Source organism: Balaenoptera musculus, chromosome 10, assembly GCF_009873245.2.
Source record: "Balaenoptera musculus isolate JJ_BM4_2016_0621 chromosome 10, mBalMus1.pri.v3, whole genome shotgun sequence".
Taxonomy (NCBI): domain Eukaryota; kingdom Metazoa; phylum Chordata; class Mammalia; order Artiodactyla; family Balaenopteridae; genus Balaenoptera; species Balaenoptera musculus.
The window spans coordinates 91,893,558-91,918,587 of record NC_045794.1 but is presented as its reverse complement, the minus strand read 5'-3'; the positions used below and the strand labels follow the sequence as shown (position 1 = coordinate 91,918,587).

General features: G+C 49.3%; 1 protein-coding gene across 1 annotated transcript; it reads right to left on the bottom strand.

The window, feature by feature from the left end:
* Positions 1-372: 372 nt before the first annotated feature.
* On the bottom strand, positions 373-18,740 carry ISX (intestine specific homeobox). Its single transcript, XM_036867474.1, is given in 6 exon segments — positions 373-609; positions 611-799; positions 1,628-1,744; positions 3,966-4,117; positions 17,738-17,975; positions 18,660-18,740. Coding segments are annotated over 6 exon segments (1,014 nt in total).
* Positions 18,741-25,030: the final 6,290 nt, after the last annotated feature.

Here is a 25,030-nt window from a genome sequence, read left to right as displayed (position 1 = left end):
AGCTTCAGGGCACAGAGCCTCAGCTGTTCATGTCAATATCCAGTTCCATTTGTGAAGCGCTCAGTAGGTGAGTGCTTATGAATGAATGAACAAACCTCTCCTTCCTCTCCTCTGTGCCTCTGTTCTCACCATAGTTCATCTCACCAAAGTAAGGGCCAGAAGGACCCCTCAGAAGTCACCTTGTCCAACTGCCTGTGTTACAAATGAGGCCCAGGGGGGGTGAGTGACTGGCTGGAGGTCACACAGCAACTTAGAGGAAGCACAGGTGCAAGAGGACGACCTCTTCCTTCCAGAGATCATCCTGAGACCTCACACAGTGTCTGTCGCCTGAAGCAGGAGGGTGACACTGGCCAGGAGAGATGAGAGCTTCCTTTATTGGTCACCTTGCTGCTGAGTCCGATGCAACCTTCCAAGGGACAAGCTCAGGGTGGCTTCCTGGGCTGTGGGTTGTCTTTGGATCATGAGATTGATTCCCCCAGAGACCTGGGCACCTTCCCGCCACCTGCCTTCACCTGGAGAAGAGAGCAGCTCCACTAAGGAGAGGATGTCTGGTCCCTGTGTGGAAGTGGCACAGATGTTGCCCCATTTGGGGTGCGGAGGTGCAAAAAAAGCAAAGTGCAGGGATGCAGGTCTGCTGGATGATGAGAGGGCCCGGGAGAGGCTGTGTCTCCCATGGGTGGCATGGGAGGAGGGCGATCCGGGCGGGGAACCAGGCAGAGGCCAGCTGACCTTGAGCCGGTGGACACCAGCCTATGGGAGGAGCCAGCCTGGGCCGTGCAGGGGGCAGCAGCGTGGGGCCCTGTCACAAGGAGAGGCCAGGAGAGAGAAGTGAGCCCTGAGCTTTACCCTGGGCTGTCCCTCGGCTTCCCAACCTTTCCCCGTTACTCTAGGGCAGCTCGGAGTGGGTAGGGGGACCAACTTGGGGAGAAGTGTGTGCCCAGGGGGGCCAGGAAACCTCGTCCCCACCCCGGCATTTACAGCAACTGTTTGTTGTGGAAAAGTCACTTTGCTTCTCAGAGTGGAGTTTCTGCATTAGCAAAAAATGGATACATTAAAAATCTTACCTCATAGGGTCACTCATGGCTTTGTACAAACCGTTACCCATAGGAGTGTCTATTCTGTGTACTGCTGCCGCCCCTCTGTTTGGCATCTGGTACACATTCCAAATCTGTGTTGAGTCAGTGAACAGCTAATCCTTAGGGAGCATTTCCTAGGTGATGAGCGGTCGTTTCATCCTCATCAAATCTATGACTGTCCTCTGAGGGGCACAGTGACTCTTCCAGGCCACACTGCTGCTAAGCGCAGAGCTAGGATTCGAACCGGGGCAGCCTGACTTCCCAGCCAGTGGGCTCGACCTCCACGCACCGCCCTTTACTCTGTGATCCTGCTCCATAAACTGAGAACTTTTGCATAAGTAATACACGTGGGTCCCCGGAGGAGGGAGAGGAGTGGGATTGTCACTCAGTGGAGGAGGACACGGGGACAGAGGCAGCGACTTCCCGACCATCCGTGCCCACTATCTTTCTGAAAGAATTGCCGTTGCACTTTTTACTGAGCTCCCGAGGTCCCCAGCCACACCCCCTCTCCCGCCAGCGACCGCCCCCCGCCCTCCGCCTCAGCCACTCACGACCACGTCCGGGTTTGTGGGCGGGGCCAAGTCGGCCTCGCTCGGCTGCGGCGAAGCCCCAAGGCTGCTGGTCTTCTCCTGCTTCCGCCACTTGGCTCGCTGATTCTGGAACCAGATCTGAGATGAAGGCGAGAGAGGATGGAGATAAGCAAAAGGGATTTTCTCCATCTAGTTCCTCCCCCCAAAATGCATAATGACGGCGCCTTCCAAGGGACCAACCCTTTACAGTTCAGGAAGCTCCGTGGCATCCAGGATTTCTTTGGATCTGATCTGCCTTGGGAGAGGGGACCCGGGATCACAACCTTCAATACCTGCAGGGGTGTGGGCTCATGGGAGGGGGTGACGCAGCTGGGTGCCATGTAACTGGGAGTGGTGGGGTCTGCGGTGAACAGGGGCTAAAGGGGGCAGCTTCTCAGCTTTAGCCAACAGTCACCATGCGGAAATGTGACGCCAGCGCTGCAACCTCATCCAACTTCTAAGGCAGAAATCTTGATTTTTATGTGAAAGCGCTGAGATTTAAGATACCGTGCAGCTCAAATAAAACCCATCTGGGTTCTTTCCTGCTGGTGGGCCACCGGTTTGCAACCCCTTTGGGCCCCGTGGCATCTATAGGTTGGTTGAATGTTGACGGTTCCCTGTGTTCACAAGTGCCCTGATTGTCCATGACATGCTGCCGTCTGCACTTGGTCATTCTGCCGAGGCAGATGCTGAATTCTGGGCTTTACACTAGATGCAGATGCTACCCACCTAGCTGGTGACTGATTTCAAATAGGAAGAAAAAGGGGAGAAGTCCAGACAGGGGTGGTCGTTCACCAGAAGAAAAGTAGGTTCCAGTGAAATGAAGGGTGGAATGTTGACATGGACCCTGGAGCAGATTTTGAATTCGAATGAGTCCATCATATTTTTTTTTTAATTTTATTGAAATAAGGTTGATTTACAATGTTGTGTTAGTTTCAGATGTACAGCAAAGTGATTCAGTTATACATATACATATAAATATATATATTCTTTTTTAACATTCTCTTCCATTATAGGTTATAAGATATTGAAAGGTGGATGGGGGGAGGGATAAATTAGGAGGTTGTGATTAACATATACACACTACTACGTATAAAATAGATAATCAACAAGGGCCTACTGTGTAGCACAGGGAACTCTACTCAGCACTCTGTAATAACCTATATGGGAAAAGAATCTGAAAAAAAGAATAGATATATGTTTATGTATAACTAAACCACTTTGCTGTACACCTGAAACTAACACAACATTGTAGATCAAATATACTCCAATATAAAATAAAAAAATTTATATTGTTCTGTTTTTCAAGGATTGCTTTTTTGTTTATTCATTAAAAATGAAATTATAAAAAAAAAGATATTGAGTATAGTTCCTCCATCACATTTGTTAAAAAAAAATGAAGAGTGATTTAGAAAACTGTTTTAGAGAGAGTGCCAACATGTAACAATTGGATTTGCTAGAGCGGTTCTTGCAGGACTGGGGATATGCAGAGGGCGAGGCATACCCCTAGTGAGTGACAAGGGGCTACTGTATCTCTAACCACAGAGGAAGCCATAAACACTTGGGGGGAAAAAATGACAGATTACAGATTAGGTCTCTGACCATAGAGGGTCCTTGCCACCTCTCTGTGCTGCCTCCAAAGTGATGCCCACGTGTTCTAGGTCAGGGGTTGGCAAACTAGAGCCTTGGGCTTTCTCTGGCCTCCTACCTGTATTTGTACAACGCTTGTGCTAAGAATGGTTTACACATTTTTAAATGGTTGGGAAAAAAATCTAAACGAGAATAATATTTGGTAACACATGCAAATGATACAAAATTCAAATTTTAGTGTTCACCAGTACAGTTTTATTGGAAGATGCTCATTTGTTACATACTGTAAACTACGGCTGCTTTTGTGCTACAAGGGTAGAGTTGAATAGTTGTGACAGTGACGTTATGGCCCTCCAAAGCCTAACTTAATTAGCATCTTGTCCCTTACAGAAAAAGTCTGTTGAGCCCTGGTCTAGATTGTCAAGACCTATTTTGTGAATGAGGCTGTGTGGTGAACGTTGTTCTGGAGCTACAGCCAAGTGCAGAAGGAGGGAGTGGAAGCAGATATCTCTGCTACCTCTGTGTCCATCCCCCAAGGTGAGAAACCATCTTATAACTATGGTGGCCTCATTTCCTGGAAAATGATATTTGGCCAATATAACTGTACTCATGGGATAAAGCCAATGGAAAATTTCTGCTGGGGCAGCCCCAGAGGGTGCAGGATACATGGGATCTTACCCATGGCCCCAAGTGCATTGAGGTGGGGGGCCGAGGGCGGGGATAGCTGTACCTGTACCCGAGCTTCTGGGAGGTTGATCCTGGCTGCCAGCTGGTTGCGGACGTGGACATCAGGGTAGTGGGTAAAGTGGAAGATCTTCTCCAGCTCATGCAGCTGCTCGGTGGTGAAGGTGGTTCGGATCCTCCGCTTGCCCTTCCTCTCCTCTGGATGGAAGAGGGTCCAAGTTGGGTTAGTGACCTTGGTCTCAGTGAAGCTTTTGTGCTCTCTTTTTCTACCCGTTCAACCCCTGTTGCCACTACTTGGCCTCTAGCTCCTTAGGTTTGGAGTTTTACAAGGTTCTCTTTCCTAGAAACTCTGCTCCTAGGCTGACCCTCCTCTCCCATCCATCCTGGACAGTGTGGCCAAGATGACCTTCTAGAAACTTCTTTGATTGTCCTTTCTGCTGCTCAGATACCGTCAAACAAATTTCCCTTGTCTGTAACAAGGAATGGTAAACCACAGCTTGGGGGCCACATCTGGTCCACTGTCTGTTTTTAGAAATAAAGTTTTATTGGAACACAGCCTGACCCATGGGTTTATGTATTGTCTATGGCTGCTTTGGGCAGCCATAGGTGACTCTATATGGCTGAGTTGAGTCGTCGAAACAGAGACTGCAAAAGCTAAAATAATTACCATCCAGCCCTTTACAGAAAAAGCACAGCAGTCAGCCCCTGACACTCTGTTTCCAACCACTTGACTAGTCTCATGCCCACTCAGGGCCGCTGCATCATAGGTGGGGTCCTAGTGCAAAAGGAAAATGTGGGTTCAAAAAGAAAGCTTTTCCTTTCTTCCTCTCTCTCTCTCTTGACTTGTCAGGGTGGTTTTTTATTTGCTACTTAAGGCCCTGCTCCCTTGGGCACAGGGATACTAATAGCATGAGTGTGGGCCCTCACAGGGCCCACCCTTCAACTTGGTGCCAGGGTGCCTGTGCCTGACCTTGACCTTCTCACATCCGTGCCCTTCCCTCCCCAATACCCCCAACACAGACGACAGAGGAGGCAGCAGTCACTGGGTAGGGGCGGGGAAACAAGTGGCTGAGAGCCCATCCCAGGGAAGCAGGGAGGTGGTGAGAGGGGCCCTGAGCCTGAGCTGAGGATCCAGGCCCCTGGTACGTGCTTCGTGGTTCCACTGGATTGCGCTTACAAAACACAGATTCAGACATAAAATCATTAAGAATTTCAAGAGGGTGACCATGAGCTTTAACCCACAAGTGCCAGGCCTCCTTCTGAGCGCAGGGCCCTGTGCAACTACACTGGTCACACACAGGCCCATGAAGCTAGGCCTGCGTGCCCGTGTGTGTGTGTGTGTGTATGTGTGGGTGTTTGTGAGAGAGAGACGGGAAATCAGGTATTCAGTTTGGACGTGTTAAATTTGAGATGCCTGTTGGCTATTCAAAGCAAATGATCAAATAGGCGGATGCTTATGTGTTTGGAGCTCAAAGGGGATCTTGGGACTGAGGTTCACATTTGGGACTCATCAGCGTATATTTGGCCTTTGATCTCATGAGAGTGGGTGAAATCACTTAGGCAGGAGGGGAAAAGTGGAGGGTCTAGGAGTGAGCCTGGGTCCATCCACCATTTAGAGGTTCAGGAGCCAATGAGGGACCCAGGAGAAATCAATGAGGGAGGCCAAGAAGGACAGGTCTCTGTGGTAGGCGACAAGTGCAGTGACATAGACACCTAGCAAAGAAACTCTTTTAAGAAAGAAGGCTCAGCTGTGTCCATGCTGTGACTGGATTAATTGCAATGAGGACAGAAAGGGGGTCCTTGAACCTGGCTGCATGAGGACCTTAACGTTAGCAGTTCCCACAGAATAGGGGCAGCAAGGGCTCAGGGGCAGTGGGCAGAGGAGAGAAGGGGAGGGGAATTGGAGGACATAACAACTGTGCACATCTTCAGAAAGGTTTGCTGGGATGTGGAGGAAATATTGCAGTTGACAGCTGGAGAGACCATGTTCATGTGGTCCCAGGGATTTAAAACAAATAACAGTATAACATCATGTAATCTCTCCAGCCAATCTCTCTCTCAGTCTATTTTTGGGGGAACCCTACCTAAGACAGAGGGAGCTCAGATCCACAAAATTCCATAGAAAACGTGGGGGAAGAGAGGTTTGGAAAGAAAGGAGTGATCACAGACTTTAAATTAGAGAGGATGAAGGGGAAGAAAAATAAGAAACAATCAGTGTGTTTATTCAACACCTATTAAGTACCAGGTATAGTGCTAGACCCTGACCTTGGCCTGTGTGTATGTATATTTAGCTTGCCTTGTTCCAACATGGATTTGTGAGGCATGTGGTCCCGAATTTGGCATTTAGGACGTCATTGAGGTCCGCAGGAAGACCACTTGGGTCGAATTAGGATGGTCAGAGCCAAGCGAAAAAGAACAATTTTGTGTTATCCACAAACACACTAAATACAGTGTCTCTGATACTGGGTAGGAACTTCAACAAGTATATGTTGTATTAAATTGGATTGAGGTGTGAGTGGTTGGGATGAAGTCAAGGCAGGGAGGAAAAGAAGAACTTTTATGTCGAGAAGGTGCGAAAAAGGCTAGAGGGAGGTTGGGGAAAAGTCTGGAGTGCAGCCTGGAGCATATACCTGAAGACTCTCAGGAGGAGAAACTGAGGAAGAAGAGTGAGGGCTTTGGCGGCTGCTTGATGGAGCAGGGCTGCGGGGCAGGCGGGTCAGAGGTGCTCACTATACCCGGCATTGAGTTGTTCAGGACAGGACAATGGGAGCTCAGGTCATCAGCAGAGAGTGAAGGAGGTGGGAGGGGTTAGAGGCTGGAGGAATGGAGAAGGGATTTGGAAAGCTGCTCTGGAAAAGGGCGAGAGAAGCTAGGAGAGTAGGGAGGATGGAGATTCAACCAGCCTTGCTGTACCTCCTGATGGAACCAAGGGACGGTCAACATTGGAGGAAGCACCAAACCAGGTGGGGCAGGTTTGTCTCCCTGACCATGGACTTCTGAGGCCAGGGTTACAATTCTAGTCTGACTTGCAACAAAGACCACATGATGCAATTTTAGGAATAGTAGGAAAGGTACACCCCCCCCCACCCCAGATCACCTTCACTTTTGGGGCCAATTCCTACCATTCTAGTTCACCACCATGGCTCCTGATTTCTTTGTCACTCCTGTAAGAAAAGTCTGCTCTCAGAAAATGATGGTGAATCTAGGTATGTCCTGTCCTAGCATCCCTCACGCATATTGGCAAGACTCAGACCCTCTGGGGAAAGAAGCCTGCTGTTCTCTGTCTCTCTGTGTCTCTGTGTCTCTCTCCACTGTGAGCTCCTGGAGGGCAGGGACTATGCATTGGACTTGCTGAGTAACTGGCACCTATTGGGAGCTTCATAAGTATTTGCTCTAAATGAATAAAGGTGAAATTTAGGCTCTGTTCTCAACCCATTCGGCAGATAAGACACTGTCACGAGAAGCAACGCGGAATGATTTGTCTGGACTCTTGTGCACTGTCAGATGTCACAGGTCAGGAGAGAGCAGAATTAGCTGGAAAGGAGGGGTGGGGATCTAAACTCTTGTTGAGGTCTCCTTACTTCCACTCAGTCCACTTTCTTTTTCCCCCAAAAGAGGTAAAACCACCACAAACTATAAGCTGGAGTAGACACACTGAAAAATGGATTTCACTTGTGACGGTTTAGCAGCTGAAGAGATCAGTTAACTTTTGTGTGTGTGTGCGCTTATTATCCATCCTGCTATCATTGGACAGTAGAAAACCCACGAAGCTGGATGTCACAAGCCCTGAGCTCTGTTCCTGGCTCCAGTCTACAGCTCGGGCCATGTTTTATTTACTCTCTGGGCCTCAGTCTCCCCATCTGTAGAAATGGGAGAGGAGAGAGGGTTTGAATGATCAAATCGCTAAGGCCCTGACATTCTGTAATTCTTTTTCTCTTCAGTTGGAGGCTGAATGGCTTAAAAAGCCTGGCCTTGGGCTTGCCTGGTGGGCGAAAGGAGAGGGCCAGAGAGGAGAGATTTCTGCTGAGAATAACTCTCCTGGCTGAATTGTTCCTGCATCTCTGAGAATCAACAAGTGCATTTCATAGTCTGCCTTTGGTCTCACCCCTCCTGACTACCCCTCATTTTTGTTAGTCCATTTTTTTATCCCCTCAAAGTACTTTTACTCATTTTTCTGACTCTTGGAAGCTTCTTGGGAGTCCCGGACAGTGAGGTTTCAAACATGATTACCCCCTAGAGTAAGCTATTGGATTGTGAACCAGCTGATGTGATCTGATTTCTCTCCTTCTCTATCCCCTTTTCCCTCCTCAAGTCCACCCTACTTTTTAAATTAAAAAAAAAAAAGAGAGATTTATTCTATGTTTAGAGCTGGTGGTGTATTTAAGGGATAGAGCCAAACCCAGCCAGAACTGATGTAGAGAGAAATGGCAAGCCATGCTGACAGTATCTCATTCATTCATTCATTCATTCAAGAGGTCAGCATTTTAGATGATATTAGTGATACAGTGCAGTTCTATAGAAAATTGCTAAAAAAATTCACAGAATGGAAGATTCCAGGCTGGACGGGAAAACTGAGGTCAAGGACAGCATGGATCTGGGATTCTTCTGAGAATACAGAGCTTTGGAATAGAGGATACTGAACAGAAAACGTAGGGTGCCGAACCGGAATACAGGAAAGTAAGCAATGTGGAAAACAGAGGATTAGAAACAGAATGTAGATTGTAATAGAAATAAGCTATCTCCTCCTTTTTCCCCAGAAGGAAAGTTAGGCAAACAAGGGCTCATGACTAAGTATAGATTCCTTAATAAAATGATTATTTCAAGTTTCCATTTGTGTAATTGAGGGAGCAGCTATTAAGATATATATGGCTTTCCCGTATTTCCTGTAGGACCAGAAGGGCATAATTTGGAGATAAGGTGAAGAGGAAAAGATCTGAACCCTACCCTGCAAAATAATTGGGGAGGGGCTGCTTGGCAAGTTATGGACCAGTAAGAAAAATATTATTCTCATTAGCTTTGAACTATACATTCTCAGGATAAATGTTTATTCTTGAGAGATGGTGATGGTGATGGGGTCTATGTGTATGTGCCCAACAGCTGTAGTGACTTCTCCTGTGAAGAAAGAGGGGTGTCTAAAATTCACATAGTTGTCGAGATGGAGGCTGAGCCCCAAGTGGACCGGCCTGCAGGACTCAAGGGCCAAAGCCCCTCCCCTAAGACTGAGCATGGGTTCTTGGGGTGTCAATAGTCAAACACTGATTGTCCCCATACAACTCTTCTTGGGCTGTTATTTGAGACTGAATATCCCTAAATTGGAGAACTATAAAAAGGAGTGGTAGGGAGAGGGGTCCTGGAGTTGAGATCACCCCCAGTGAGTGGGGGGTCCCTGAAATATGACTAGTGACACCCCACCAGAAGAGCCATTTTGGGAGACAGATAGACTTGAACCTGGAGCTAGGGAAACAAGGTTAGGATCTAAGGCTGGACCTTGTTAAAAGTTTAACTCCTTAGGTCTGCCTTGTTCAATATGGTAGCCACTATCTACCTATGGCTGTTAAAATAAAATAAAAAATACAGTTCCTTAGTCACACTAGCCATAGGTCAATAACCACATGTGGCCAGTGGCTACCATATTGGACAGCACAGATATAGAACATTTCCATTATCAGAGAAAGTTCTATTGGATAGTGCTACCTTACAGGTTTTCTCATTGGGTTCTTGAAAAAGTCATATTCTGGGTCTCACTTTAAGTTTCTTCTTGTGTTGCAGTTTCCTCTAATTGCCACATATGTCTAGGAAGGAGAGTATCCATCAGTCATAGAGCTGACTTTGATGGTGTTGGGAAAACTGGAAGTACAGGGAAAGTGAGAGGAAGGGAAGACTGGTCCAGGCCCATCTCTCTGCTGGTGCCTGGGGAGAAGGAGCATGTCCAGTGGAGAGGATGGTGCCCTGGAGCTCCAGGTGGTGACTCAGGGCAGAATGACCTGCCCATGGTCCACAGGGCAGGGAGGATGGGGAAGAGCAGAATCTGAGGGGTTGGCTCAGGAAGTATGAAGGTCAACACTTCAGTTTTCCCATCAAATGCAGGGGGAGGCTGCTGTAGGAAAGGAGTGAGGGGGCCAGGAAGCCTGATGCTTGGGTTACAGACCGCAGTAGGTGACGAGAGAGATGAAGCAGGTGAGGGAAGGCAGAACAGCATAAATGGAATATGGAACAGAGAAGAAGGCAGGACACAGGACTCTGCAGGTAGAATTTTGGAACCAGAAGGAACCTCATTAAACAGGAAGCTGGAAGTACCAGTTCATGGATGGAGCACCCATTGCATGGGATGATTCTTAGTCATGGGGAAGGGGGCAGGGAACTGCCGCCCCTTTCAAGTTGCTTCTCACCCGGTTATTAATTGTTGGAGCTGTGAGTCACACTTCAGTGGGTCTTCAAAGAGAACGAGTCAGCAGAACTTAATTAAACCTGAGACGTTTAGCACATTGATCATAAGAAATACACAATTTACACAGGTGATTAGGCCACCTAATTATAAACTGATGTTTTTCCGTGCATGCCTCCCTCCCCTGATTGCTCCTTCTCTGCGGTCTGCTAATTGGCTTTGGCCGCTCAGCTAAGGCCCCGGGGGTTTTGCAGCTGGGCTAAGACTCCGGAAATGGGCCTTGTCCTTGTCTTCCCAAGGCAGCGGGTTCGGCAGGATGGAGATCTAGGCTCCCTTGGGGGCCCTCCTGCAGGCTGAGGACACCTGAACAGGACAGGTGGGGTGCAGGGAGGTGCCTCCCAGGGCAGAGATGCTCTGGCCTCTTCCCTCCGGGTGTGGTCCTGGACTTCTACAGTTCCCTGTGCCCACAGCGTGCAAGGCACACTCCTTGGCCCAGCATTCAAGCTCTTCAGGCTCCCCCCTTTTCAGGGTCACCTGCTTTCTGCCCAGTCATCACTTCCATTATCTCTGCTCTACCTGATCACTTCTAGATTCCCCAAATTGGCCATGCCTTTTTATCCTCCAGGGAGTTGTTCTCTCTACCCCCTACATCTGCAAGCCTGTCCTCCTCCTTTGCCTAGTAAACTCTTACTCATCCATCAAAACCCAAATCAGTCAAAGATTTCCTTCTCTCCAAGGTCTGTTGTGAATCTCCATGTGGAAACACAACAGATTTTTTTTTTTAATCGATAAGTAAAGAGTGCTAAATTTCAGTGTGCAAGAAACCAGCCTCCATATTTGTACAAAAAAATCTCTCTCAATCTTTATGTATCCATGTATCAAAGTGTTAATGGTACTTACTACTGGATAGGAGATGGTAGTTATAGCTACATTTTCTTTTATCTTCTTTCTGTTTATCTGTATTTTTAATTTTTCTATGATAAACGTGGATTACTTGTATAAATAAAAAACAACCCAGAGAATACAGCTAGAGTGGAAAGAGATGAGGATAAAGAAATTGCTAAAAGAAACAGCTGAGAGACCATTGGAAAGCTCACCAGCCACGGATTTGCGCCCTGTTCCCAGGGGTGACTGGGTCAGTGCCCATCCGCCCCTCAGCAGTGTGAAGATGGTTATTTTCCACATGTATGGTCTCCCTTTCATAATATTTTTTATATACGGCTCTCAGCATATATGTCCCCTCATACTCTACCACACTTTTCATTTTCATATGTTTTTTTTCTTTTTAAAATAGAAGTTGTACCTTTGTTTAAAGGATTTTGTGCGGGAACGCTACAAAACAAATAGCAGGAGGGCTCCTCTCTTGACACCTTGTGAGGGCACCAGAGTGTAGCCTGCTCCGTCCCCCATTCATCCAAGGTCTCTCTGACTGTGCGTCTCAGCGGAAGCCTGAAATTCCCCAAACGTAGGTTTTAAAGATGCTGATGGACATAGATAAAGGCCAAGGTGCTTGGCTTGGCACACGTGACCTCAGCCTAACTCATTCCTCTCATCTCCGCCGACATTGGTCCATGATTTCTCAACTCCAGCCACTCTGAGTTTCTTTGTTTCTCAAAAGGAATATTCCTTTTTATTCCTCTGGGCTGCTGCACCTGCTTCCCTCTGCCTGGCGTGCTCTCTCTCCTCCTCTGCCTGACTGCTATCTCAGATGCCACCTCCTTCTGAAGCCTTCCTTCAAGCAGAGTTTGTTGCTCTCTCCTCTGCATTCTCAAAGCACTTTGCCAGGTTTGTATGTTTCTCTGTGTTGCTACAGTGTGGCTCTCGTGACGGTGTGCTTGGATTTGGGCACAGGGTACTGGAACATGGGCTGATTACATGTGCTTTCAAGGTGCCATCATATTTCAACAGTTATAACTGTTTTCCTCGCTGAGAAGTTGTGTGTGTGTGTGTGTGTGTGTGTGTGTGTGTGTGTGTATGTATGTGTGTGTTTGCTTCCCTCCTGCCCTTATTCCTTTCCATTCTATACTTGTGACAATGCAGGGGAACAGACAGACAACACAAGCTGTGAAGCTAGAGGATGTTTCCTGATGTGACACAGAAAGTGTCACAGAACTTGTTTCTATTCAATGCGGGAATCCATATTCAGTTACCCTTCCTGCCGAGAACTGAGGAAGAAGTTAACTAGCTCTTATCTCTGTGAAAATACATACAGAAGGCCAGCCTGAGTGTAGGTATGCAGAGCACGCAGATTAGAGGTATCCAAAGCCCCAGGCCCTGTAAACAGGGAGAAGAGCCATTTCTGGCCAAAAAATGATTAACAACTGCCACAGTACAAGGAGTATTTGGAGGAGTAAACCTCTGTAGCAACAAGCATTGATTAAAAGAAAGGAAAAAAGGAACTTTGAGAGTTCTATATATGGGGACCGAAAGCGACCTATGAGGAGTCATAAGGAATAAGAAACCATCACCCCAGCATGGAAGAGTGTGAGAGAAGAAGAGGAACAGCGAGAAGAAGGCTTGGCCCCAGCCCTGAGTCCGGGCTCCCTCTCCCAGGGCCCAGAGCAGAGCAGAGCCACTGCCTTTAGTTCTAGGCAGCTGGGGGCTGAGGAGGAAGGGGAGGGGAAGGAGGGAGAGGAGAGGGAGGAAGAGAAAAGAAAGAGGAAGGGGACAGGGAAGAGAGGGGGGAAAGAGGAAAATGAGGGGGACGAAGAAGTGAGGAAAGGTGGAGCGGGTTGAACTGTGTTCCCCTCACGAAGAAATGTCTAAGTTCTAACCCCTGGTCCCTGTGAATGTGACCTTATGTGGAAATAGGGTCTTTGCAGATATGATTAGGCTAAGGACCTTGAGATGCGATTCTCCTGGATTTAGGGTGGGCCCTAAATCCAATGGCAGGTGTCCTTATGAGAGACAGGAGAGGAGGATTTCACACAGACCCAGAGGTGTCAGCAACCGCTGGAAGCTGGGAGAGAACCATCGAGCAGGTTTTCCCTCAGGGCCTCTGGAAGGAATCAACCCTACCAACACCTTGGTTTTGGAATTCTGGTTCTGAAATTCTAAGATAATAAATTTCTGTTGTTTTAAGCCATTCAGTTTGTGGTAATTTGGTACAATGGCCACAGGAAGCTCAGACAGAGGGAGAGGATGAGGGAAAGAAGAGGAAAAGGAGGAAGAAGAAGGGGGAGGGGCGCAGAGGCTTCTAAAGGGCAAAGTCTGGAGGCATTGAAAGGGCAAGAAAGATTGAAGTGGGAGAGATGCTCCATGTGCCCGGAAGGTGAGGGGCAGGAGGCCGTGATGGGGGAGGAAGCTGGAGATCAGCAGGGCCAGTCTGTGAAGGACTTTGAATGTCACACCAGTGGGTTAGGGGTTGATGAACTACAGCCTGAGGCCAGATCTGGCCCTCTGCCTGTTATTGTAAATAAAGTTTTATTGGAAGATAAACATACGCGTTCATTTATACCTTGTCTCCTTTTCAGCTGTGATGGTAGAGTTGAGTAATTGCCACAGAGACCATCTAGCTATCAAAACTTAACGTGTGGCCCTTTGTAGAAACGCTGCTGACCACTGCAAGAAGATATTCTTCCAGTCTCAAGAATTGCACGGTGCCCCCGGCCACCCCCACCAGATAAGAGGGGCAGAAGTCAGCACCGCCCCAAGGTGGTGTTGTCAGGACTCTCATTGCTGACCCCACTTCTGCTCCAGGTGGGTGGCCACTACTTCTGGTTTTATTCACCTTTGCCTCCCCAGCCTGGAGCCTGGCCCAGAGTAAGCACTCAGCAATGATTCACTGAGGGACTGAATGGCCCGTGAATGGACAAGGGAAGATATCCGTGTCCCTCCCAGGCCAGAAGATCCACACTGGTTTACCCACTGAAGTGGTCCCTTCTTTGCCCATCTTCCTCTCTCCTTTCCCCCCCGGGACTCGCAATTTCCCTGCAGAGGGTCATCAGTGGGACAGGTGCAGAGATGACCTCTTTCTTTCCAGGGTCTGATCCTCCAGTACAAAGTGACTTCCTCCTGACTGGGTCTCCCTGGACTTTGAGGCTCCCCGAACTCTGGGGGGCTTTCCTCTCTCAGGAGGAGTGAGAGGGCAGCTGGGCTTAGCATCCCTTCAAATTGAGAGACCCTCTTGGATTTTTCCACTGAGGCTGGGGAAGGTCCAAGCCTTAGATTATGAGGGTCCCTGTGAGAGTGGGAAGCTGTGGGGAGGGACCTTGGTCCCTGCCATGAGAAATGAGGGAGGCCCAGCACTGGCCTTGGTCTGGATCGCTGACCTGGCCCCGGCTCTGGCACGTATTGCTCTGTAGCACCGAACAAGCCAGTTTGCCTCTCTGGACTTCAGCCTTCTCAAAAAAATGGTCCTTGGACCACCTGCGTCAGACTCACTTGGGAGAGCGCGCTAGAATAGATTCCTGGGCTCCACCCTAGACTAGAGGCAGAGTCTTAGGTGCCAGGCCTGGAATGCTGCATCTTCACGAGCTCCCTAGGGGATTGGGATCCGCAGGTAACGCTTGCCGGTCAACCTCCAGGAGCCCCTCTGTGAAGCCCTTTAAGTGGAGACAAAGAGGAGTTTATTCCTCTGTTGTTATTATTGGGACAGGGGAGGGCCCTGGATGCACCTCTTCTGTCCTGTTGCCCATTCCCTGAGGGCTCCTGCATGCTGTGTGTGTGTGTGTGTGTGTGTGTGTGTGTATCTGTGTGTGTGTGTGTATGTTTGGTGGGGAACAGGACAGAGGTGGAAAGGCATCAGCTGGGCCACCAGCACTGGTGGGGGTGGGGCCTTCTGGGGGGCAGTGAGAGGTGGAGGTGGTGAGTAGGTCCTGCCCTGCCTGGCACGGACACCCCTCCGCAGGGAGGAAGCTTCTGCCATGGAAAATGCCCACGAGTGACACCACCGAGGCTTTTGCGCAAGCAGCTTGTTGTGGAATCGGTCATGGCATGTCGGAGCGGGGAGGGCCCTTAGGAATGTTCTAGCTCTGTTCTTTCGTGTTCCAGATGAGGAAATGAAGGCCCAGCCAGGGGAGCGGCTTGCCTGAGGTCCTCCAGTGCATCGGTGCCAGACCAGGTCTTAGAGGCCAGGTTTCTGGAACCCCAGCTTTCTGCCCTCCCCGCCCAGCCTAGCATCTCACAGAATCCAGCTCTTTGCAGTTTGTGCAAGTTACCTTTGTAGTTTCTGACAAGCTGGCATCTCACCTGCATTATTATTTACTTCACATTTAAACAGACTTTTTTTTTGTTTTACCTAAATAAATACATTTATTTTAAAAGAAAACCTCACATCATGACCATAAATGGGTAAATGGTATCATGTGTCATAAATAGAAGGTTAGTGTAGAAATCATTACAGAATGATTGACATAAATAATCTTTGTAGACAGGAATAAAGATGCAGATGTAGAGAATGGACTTGAGGACACGGGGAGGGGGAAGGGTAAGCTGGGACAAAGTGAGAGAGTGGCATGGACATATATACACTACCAAATGTAAAATAGCTAGCTAGTGGGAAGCAGCCGCATAGCACAGGGAGATCAGCTTGGTACTTTGTGACCACCTAGAGGGGTGGGATAGGGAGGGTGGGAGGGAGACACAAGAGGGGGGGGATAAGGGGATATATGTATACATATAGCTGATTCACTTTGTTATACAGCAGAAACTAACACAACATTGTAAAGCAATTATACTCCAATAAAGATGTTAAAAAAAAAAAAATCTTTGTCTGCCTGCCCCTCAAAGTCATCTTGAAAACCACCACGGCGACCCTTACGAGTCTTGGACATGCTGAATTCCAGCCCAGCGGGGAGACGGATGGATTTAGGCCACATTCAGGAATAATCTAGATTGGATGGTCTCAGACCACCAGGGTTCAATTCTAATGCTACCTACTCTGCGGTTTTTGCAGGTGATTTGTCTTCTTGATTTCATCAGCTCTAAGGCAGGGCTCACAACTGTGACAAATGGATAGAACAACGGCCGTGAGATTGCCATGAGAGCCGTGGAGTACCGTCCAATCTTATGACTGCTATTTTCGTAAGCACTTACTGGGGGGGTCTCCTCTGGGTCCCGCGGGACAGCTGGCATGAAGCATGCCAGCAGCTTCAGGGGAGGTTTAGAATGACCGGCCTCCTTTTCGCCATCAGCCAGTGTCAGGCTAGGAGAAGGGAAGCTGCTCTGGGAGGGGAAATTAGATGTCTCTCTTTCTCCACGGCAGAGAGGACAGACATGGATTTTATGTAGCTGCAGCAGGAGAGACTCTGGTTAGACCCTTAGAAGAATGGTTTCTGTGAATGCTCGTTGCTCATTCAATTCACTGGAAGATATTAATGAACTTCTCAAAATCAAGCTGGGGCCCTTTCCTGTTGATAGACTGAGCTACTGGGAAAGCTGCCAGCTCCCCGGGGACGTGTTGCCCGCCATGGTCTTTCCCTTGGCCCGCCTCTGAGCACAATCCCCATCTTGGGAGACTTGGTGACTTGGTGGAGGGATTGGAACTCCATGCTTGGTAGGAGAAGACATCACGGGCCCCCCTGAGCTTCCTTTCCTTGGATTAAAGGGGTGGAAAGGAAAGAGGACTGGGACCCTTTTGTGAGATACTCCAGGCTCGTCTCCTATCAGACTCCAGTGGACCCTCGAGGCATCACCAGCTCCATTTCCTCCGTCACTCAGCCGTCTCACCGAGGACGAAGCTGAGGCCAGAGTGGAAAGGCACTTTGCCGAGGTGGCTCAGCAGGCCGGGGGAGAGGTGACACTGACTGCTGACTCCTGACTCTTAGCGTGTATGTGCCCTCCTCCAGCCCTCCCTCCTCAAGCTGGCTCTCAAGCAGGGGCCTGGGATCTGGTCATTGTTATTTGGGGGCAAGTCCTGGGGTGGGCACTGGCTTGGGGTGTGATCAGGGTGGGCAGATCCGGGGCAGAGCTTCAGCCACTAGAGGCCGTGCAGGCTGAACTCTGCTTACGAAGGGAAAGAACACGACAGACGGAGCAGGTGTTTGGGGGCGGCTGGGTCTCGGGTCCTCTGCTTTGTGACTTGGGGGCATCACCCACCTCTTCTCTTTACAGATGAGTTTCCACATCTGTCAAGTTACGATAATTATGCTTTTCTACTGAAGTTAAGGAAGAGACATGCACAGCCTCCGGGACAGTGCCGACCACATTGTAAATGCTGAATAAATAAATGATAACTCTCAGCTGTGGCCTGGTTACAGGAACAAGCCCCAGGTCCCTGCATCCTGCAATGAACTGAGCCTTGGTCCACAATTGGAACAGCCCCAGTCCCGGGCTGGGTAGAAAAGTATTTAAGGCTACCAGCCCAGTGCCTAACATCTCTTTGAATTCTGAAGGCTTCGCTTCTGTTGATATGGAGCACCTTTCTCTCTGCCTGAGTGCAGCTGGGTCTTGGAGACCCCGGAGCAGATGAGAAATGGCCAGAAGACACTTACCCTGGGGCTGGTCCTGCGGGGGTCTCTCCGGCCGGGAGTCTGCAGCTGCTGCTTGCCTGGTGCCCTGCCCACCTGCCCCTTCCAGCCTGACCACATCGCTCCTCTCAGCCGGCCTCTTTAAGATCTCCTCGATGGAGAAGGACAGGCCCCGCTTCTTTGGGGCCCCACAGCACCCCGAGCTCTTCCTCTCCATCCCCCCATGGAGAGCTGGGCCCGCCTTGGCACCCTCCGCGGGCAGCTGCAAGGGGGACAGAGGGGCCTATGCCAGTGGAGGGTGGCGTCCTTCCTTTCCCGAAGCTCCTGGAATCAAGAAGGTGAGCAGAGGTGGACCCTCATGTGGGATTATCCAAGCAGGGTTATGTCTCCATGGGGACTTCCGTGGGTCACCTCAAAACACCCTGGGATCAAGGAGGCAGGTCACGTCGGGAACACCGGAAGGGGCTGAACCCCGTGCCCATGGGCTCAGAGCCCTCGCCAGCTCCACGTCGAGGGAGTCACTATTGCCGAACTGGGTTCAGTCCTACTGCGGCGAGTCTGCTCCGGGGTGGTCACCTTCACAGTCCCCAGCGTAGGCCGGGGACCCCGAGGTCACGGAGACAGTGGGGAACACGGCAAAGAGCTGGAAGGAAGAGGGAGCCTGCCCCAGGGAGATCTGGAGGTGGGGTGCCCACCTTTGCCCTTTCTCTGGCTGGTGGCCCTTTCCGCTGGATCCGGCCAGGCCTCTGGAAGGCTGGAGTGCCACCGGCGGGCCGCAGGTGCCCAGCTCAGTCCTGGGCCGCAGTGTAGCTGGAGGGGCGCTCCCAGAAACCCTCCTGGGTTTCCCTTGCTTCCGCTGTTCCCAGACTCCAGAGCAGACCTTCCAGAGTACCTGTGCTTCAGCTGCCCTGCAGATGGAGGCTTTGGAAGGGGGTCACTGGGTCACCACTGCCAGGCTGGCTCTCTGTGACGGGGCTGCGCTGGGCACTGGTGTCTGAATCTCCCCTGGCGTCTCTGGTCCGACCATCGCTTTCTTCCGTTCTCTCCCTGACTTCACTGCACAAGCCTCTACATAGGCTCGTGGCCCGGGGTGCCTCTCCCTTCCTTTTGGGGTCCTTTCTGCCCCCCTCCTATTTGCATGCCTCTTGCCTCCTGAGACTGCACTGAAGGGGCACTTTCTCTTTGTCCAGGAAACTGTTCCCTGGGAGCCGATAGGCACCCACCCGTCCTTGCCAGGAGTTCTGTTCCCAATTACTGTGTAACCAGGGAGGAGGAGAAAACGGCTGATAAGAGAGGCAACTCTCCACCCTCTTTACGGCCAGCCGGGGATGCAGGTGTTGGGGGAAAGGGGTAAGAAGCAGAGGGAAAGTGAAGGATGGGAATTGGGGGTCCCGGCGGGGTGTGTGCTGGGGAGCTGGCCAGGCCGGAGCGGGACAAGGGAAGGTGGGAACAGCATGGCCAGGAAGTGTCCCCAGGCCCCATAAAACATGTTTACTCAGCAGGGAGAGTTTATGGGTCACGCGTAGGCTGGAGGCTGGGCCAGGGTGTGGTCCGCTTGGTGTTGGCCGAGGGCAGTCCCTCTAAGATGTGCTTTCCTGGGCTTGCAAATATCAGAGCGAGAGGGGTCTCCTGAGGTCCTCATGGGGTGTGTGGGGAAACTGAGGCCCAGACCACGGCACAGTCTCATCTAAGCAGGCCTTTGGGGAGCTCCAGGGTGCCAGGCTGGCCACAAGGTGCCATCTGCACGAGGGTGACAGATACCCTGGGAGAGACTGGGAGTGTGAATGGGGCATTAGAATCCAGACCTTCTCTCAGAGGGAGGGGGAAGGGGAAGGCTGATCCTTACTCCCTGAGGAGGACGAGTCAGAGCAAAGAGCACCTGTCCTGTTTCAGGAGCCGTGGCCCTGGGAAGGCTCAGGTGGTCTGGTCTAGCTCGGGGAGACTGCCACCGGTGCAGTCACAGGCAAACGCTCGAATCTTGGGGGCTTCACTGCTTACTCACGTCACAGTCAGTGTAGTTGAGCAACCCTTTGGGAACCCAGGCTCCTTCCAGACTGTGATGCCACCCGTCCTCCAACTGTGGGCTTCAGGATTTCCAGGGAAGAGGAGAGAGCAGAGGAGGGAATGGTAATGCGTCAGCAGTGGAAGCGGTTAAGTGACTTCTGTTCCTATTCTGTGACCAGAATGAGTCATATAAGGCCCTGTCTAGATGCTGGGAAGGGGACTTCTCGTCTGGGCCGGGAGGAAAGTAGCCCAGCTGGGTTGGTGCACAGGGAAATGCCTCCTTTACGGTCAGGTGGCCAGAGTCCCACAGGAGTCAAGCCCCCTGTTGGCGGCCAAAGGAGTTGTTGCATTGGGAGAGTGGGTCTCCCTCTGCTTGGGGCGGAGGTGTGATGGACACTTGCGGTGGCCGGTGAGGAGGGAGGACAGGGACTCCAGGGGCTGAAGCAGCGGAGGGGAGGGAAGGCCTGGAGCCAGGGGCTGTGCACGCACTGCCTCATCTAATCCCCCCAACAGCCCTATCAACTGCGGTCACTCATGCCATTTTACAGCTGAGGAGATGCGCCCAGAGAGATGAGTGGCGGCTTACAAGGCTACGCAGCTAACCCGTAGAAGAAGCAGCACTCAAACCCAGGTGAGTCCAGCTCTGAAACCCACACTCTGCTCCCTTTGCCATAATCCCCAGAGACCATCCGGTCCAAACTTCTCACCGTGCAGATGAAGAACCACATCTCAGAGAGAGAAGTTTCCAGAGTCACACCTGTTCTTTTCGGCACCTCATTTGAGTTCCTTGTATTCTCTCTCTCTCTCTGGGGTGAGCCTCGCCCTCCAACACCTGCCCCCCGCCCCCCGGAGGGTAAGAAAGCAGCCCTTGTGGTGTGGACCTGGACACTTGCTCTCCTTCCAAACCATCACCCCCATGGTGAGCCACAGCCTGGGCATTCCCACGTGTGTTCATCCCACAGATGTTTCTTGAGCATCTACTATGTGCCACTCACTAGATGGCACATAGAGATGCAGATGAATGAGCCACAGACCCTGCCCTGAGGGAATCACTCTCTAGGGTGGGGGGTGTCGGGGAGGGGAGAAGATGGAGGCAGACAGGCCAGCAAGTGGCAAAGTGGTCACTTTGGTGGAAAGTGGTCAGTGGTCAGTGTCAGAGGAGTTCAGAGGAGTAACTCTGTGCAGCTGTTTGGATCAAAGAAAGCTTTGACGCGGAGGAAGGAGAGAAGGAGAGCCGTCGCACAAGTTCCCTCAATCTACCCTAAAACACACAAGCAAGGAAAGACACTTGGCTGCATGGTGCACTGTTACTAGTTCATTGATGGGAGAGAGATTTTATTTTATGAAGAGGCATTTAGGAAGAACACGCTGGAAAGGTATGTTGGAGCCATCTGTTCATTTATATGTCCATCCATTTGCCATTTTCAACAACAAGGCTGTTCTTGGAGGGCAGTACGTGAAGCAAAATAAATCAGACAGAGAAAGTCAAATACTGTATGAGTATCACTTATATGCGGAATCTACAAAATAAAACTAACTAGTGAATATAACAAAAAAGAAACAGGCTCACAAATATAGAGAAAAAACTAACGGTTACCAGTGGGGAGAGGGCAGGGGAGAGGGGCAGGATAGGGGAAGGGGATTAAGAGGTACAAACTACTATGTATAAAATAAATAAGCTATAAGGATATATTATACAATACGGGGGATATTGCCAATATTTAATAATAACTATAAATGGAATAGAACTTTAAAAAATTGTGAATCACTATGAAGCATATAATATTGTATATCGACTATAACTCAATAAAAAATTTTAAAAATATTTTTAAAGTACCCACAGTGATGTGCCAGACTGTGATTGCCGTACTGGAAATAGAGTTGTGATCAAAATAGACAAGCCCCCCTCTTTTCATGGAGCTTACATTGGAAGTAGATAATAAACAGGTAATGGATAAATGTCCAATGATGTATTTTCCGTTTGTGACAATGTCATAAAGAAAACAAAACCGGATGATGAGCTGGAGAGCGACCAGGTGAGGGAAGGTACTTTAGTTTTTTCAGATCTGACTTTTATCCCACAGGTGACACAGAGCCGTGGGTGTTTTTGTGAGCGAGGGTTCATGAACCCGACTGTAGGGTTAAGGGGAACATCCATCGGGGATTTGAATAAGTCAGAGATGAATTACAGGCTGTGTGTGTTGGTGTCTGGGGGGAAGTGTGTATCAGGATGGGCTCAGTTGCAAGTAACCAAACACCCAACTTGAAGAGGCTTAAACGGTAGGGATCTGTTAGTTCACAGGAGAATATCTGTAGGTAGGAGGCTCCAGAGCTGGTTCATTTGGGCACAGTAACAATGCCGAGGGCGGGCACTTGCCATCTTTCTCCTCTGCCATCCCCAGTGCCTTGGTTTTGTCTTTGAGCTTGTCCCCGCGTGGCTGGGGATGGTCTCTGCAGCTCCAGGCTTCGTGGCTTCACACACTCATCCCGAGGCTGCAGAGGAAGACTGGCCTTTTGTCACTCTTTTCATCACGGAGGAAAACATTCTCCAGAAACCTCCAAGTGGATTTCCTTTATTCCCCTTGGCCAGGACTGTGACACGTGCTCACACTTAAACCCATCGCTAGCAGAAAGAGTGAACCAGCCATGGGGATCTCGTTATTCACCGTTCACTCCCTGGGACGCTGCAGCGGGGCCGCCTGCCTTCATCCCCCTGCTGCTCCGTTTCTGGATAAATCCAGGGGCCCGATGGGCAGGAAGAAGGCAGGTCATTTATCGCTGTAGGGGGGATGAGCAGCGGTGTGTGTATGGCAGTCTAGTGCGTTTTGCTTTGGGATGTTGTGTCCGGAAAGGTGTGTGACCACCTGTTCTGGGGATGGGGGCTGTTCCTCAGCAACGTGCACGTTGACTAATTCCCTCCTAAGATGTGGGGAAAGAAGGAAGAGAGGAAGGAAGGCAAGAAGGAAACAGCACTCCTCCGGTCCTCCCCTCCTGCTTACCCTTGAACGTATTTGCACTGCTCACAGCTGGACCATTTCCTAAGTCCTCTTCATGTTGGTGTGTTTGATGTTTGCAGCCTGCACAGAAAGTGGAAGTTACTCTCCTTGTTGTTCAGTCAAAGGGACTGAAGCCTGATGAGGGAAGGGACTCGCCCAAGGTCTGTCTGGTAGTTACCAGTGAGGCAGAGTCCCAGCTTGAACCCAATCTTTCTATGACCCATCCTAACCCGTTTGACCCCTGTACCCCCATGCTGCCTCTTTGAGTTATTTCAAAATTCTGAGTTTTAAGAAGGAACTCCCCAAAAAGTGTCTATATGGAGACCTCAATGGGTTGGTGGTTGACAGGTTTGAGGTTGGAGGTGGGGGGTTCCCATTCTATTCTCTCCAGAGCAGTTTTTCAGGATCTAGACTTCTGTGCATCAGGGATTCTGTGGGCTACTTTATATGGGCTGAGGGATTGGGACAAGGACATAAAGATGGCCCATCATGGGATGGCCTGGTGAGAGTATCAGGAGTTCTCAGTGGACCCCCGTCCTTGCACTATTTGTACTTGAGACTTGGTATTTGACGTGGTCTCTCGGGGGAACTGAGATGCTTAGAACTGCCATTTTGAGCTTTTGTTTGATTCTTTTTCACCCTGGATTCTGTTGAGAGCATTCAAAGCCCTTCGGTAGTCTTCCGGGTCCTTATGTTCCCTTACTTGGGAATGAGAACTTGTCCTTCCAAGCAGGCTGGGCATATGCTATAGGTGCCTTAAAATGGAGAGTGGAGATACTCAGTGCACAGGACAGAACACAAGGCTCTTTCCTTTCTGCATTTGGTAACCAGAGGGGCTGGACCTGGTTTAAAGTTGATTCATATCTCTCTGGTCAGGTATGTGCAGTCTGCTTGGACCTTGGGTTGTGTGTGATGGTCAAAATCCTCTATTTTCATCATGTATTTAAAGTCAGTCATATGTAGAAAACAAGCTTATGGTTACCAAAGGGGAAAGGTGGAGGGGAGGGAAAAATTGGGAGTTTGGGATTGGCATATACACACTACTATGTTTAAAATAGATAACCAACAAGGACCTGCTGTATAGCACAGGGAACTCTGCTCTATGTTCTGTAATCACCTAAATTGGAAAAGAATTTGAAAAAGAATAGATATATGTATATATATAACTGAATCACTTTGCTGTACACCTGAAACTAACACAACACTGTAAAGCAACTATACCCTAATATAAAATAAAAATTAAAAAAAGATCTTCTTTAATTACCTTTAGTCATGTATTATAGTTTTCGGGGTAGAGGTTTTTCCACATCTTTTGTTGAATTTATTTCTAAGTGGTCTATGTTACTTTTAGCCTCCACTGTAAGTGGAATTGTTTTGTTAATTTCATTTCCCACATGTTTGTTGTTCATATATAAAAATATAAATTTTCTATATTGAAGAAAAATAGAGTCAGTCATAATAACCTCGGAAGACCAGCATATCAATATTGGCGTAGGGCTTGCAGGGGTCAGCTTGAACCGCCTTGATTACCTATAGATCATATCTCCTGTAGACAGCTGTATCAAGCCGAGAGGGCAGTTCGTCACCAATGGATTTATAGGGTCTAGTATTTCTGAGTATCGGTGCATGGCATGGATCTGGGAAATTTTCCACTCAATCCTTCATTCAGCAAACATTCATTTGGTACCTAGTATGTGTCAGATACTAGGCTAAGGAGGAGGAATATATTAAGACCAACATGACTCCTGTCCAGATAGGGTTATGATCAGAGAGGAGACATGATAAGCAAGCAGTCAAATAGATATTGCAAATTATAGTAAGCAGTTTGAAGGAGATAGTGCTGTAAATTGTATTACAGTTAGTTAGCTGGTCTTATTTTTTTGCTATGTTTAGGAAGGTGATTTTCAGACAGGGACAAAGCGATAATATCCATCTCACCTCAACCACAGGTATGGCCAGGCCTGTTAGAACTCACGGCTATACCTCAAAGAATGGGGGCATTTCAAAGAGAGGAATGGAATTTTCAAATTGGTTGAAGTTGCTTTTTTGAAAATCTCTTGAAATGCCGTGAAATGCCTTGGGTTTTACTACTCACCCGTTATCAATGGAGTTGTCAGTAAATGAAAACTGGCTTTGTTGGCTCATTTTGATTTGGCTCAATGTGGATTTTGTCATTGTAGTTCTTGGTTTGATAAAGGCTGTCAGGAAGGAAAAAGAAAATAAATGAACTAAGAAATAAAAACAATTCTTAAACTGTGACCAAAGAAGTGAGTTGATGTATGAAGAGGAGTTTGGAGGCTTATTAGAGTCATAATAA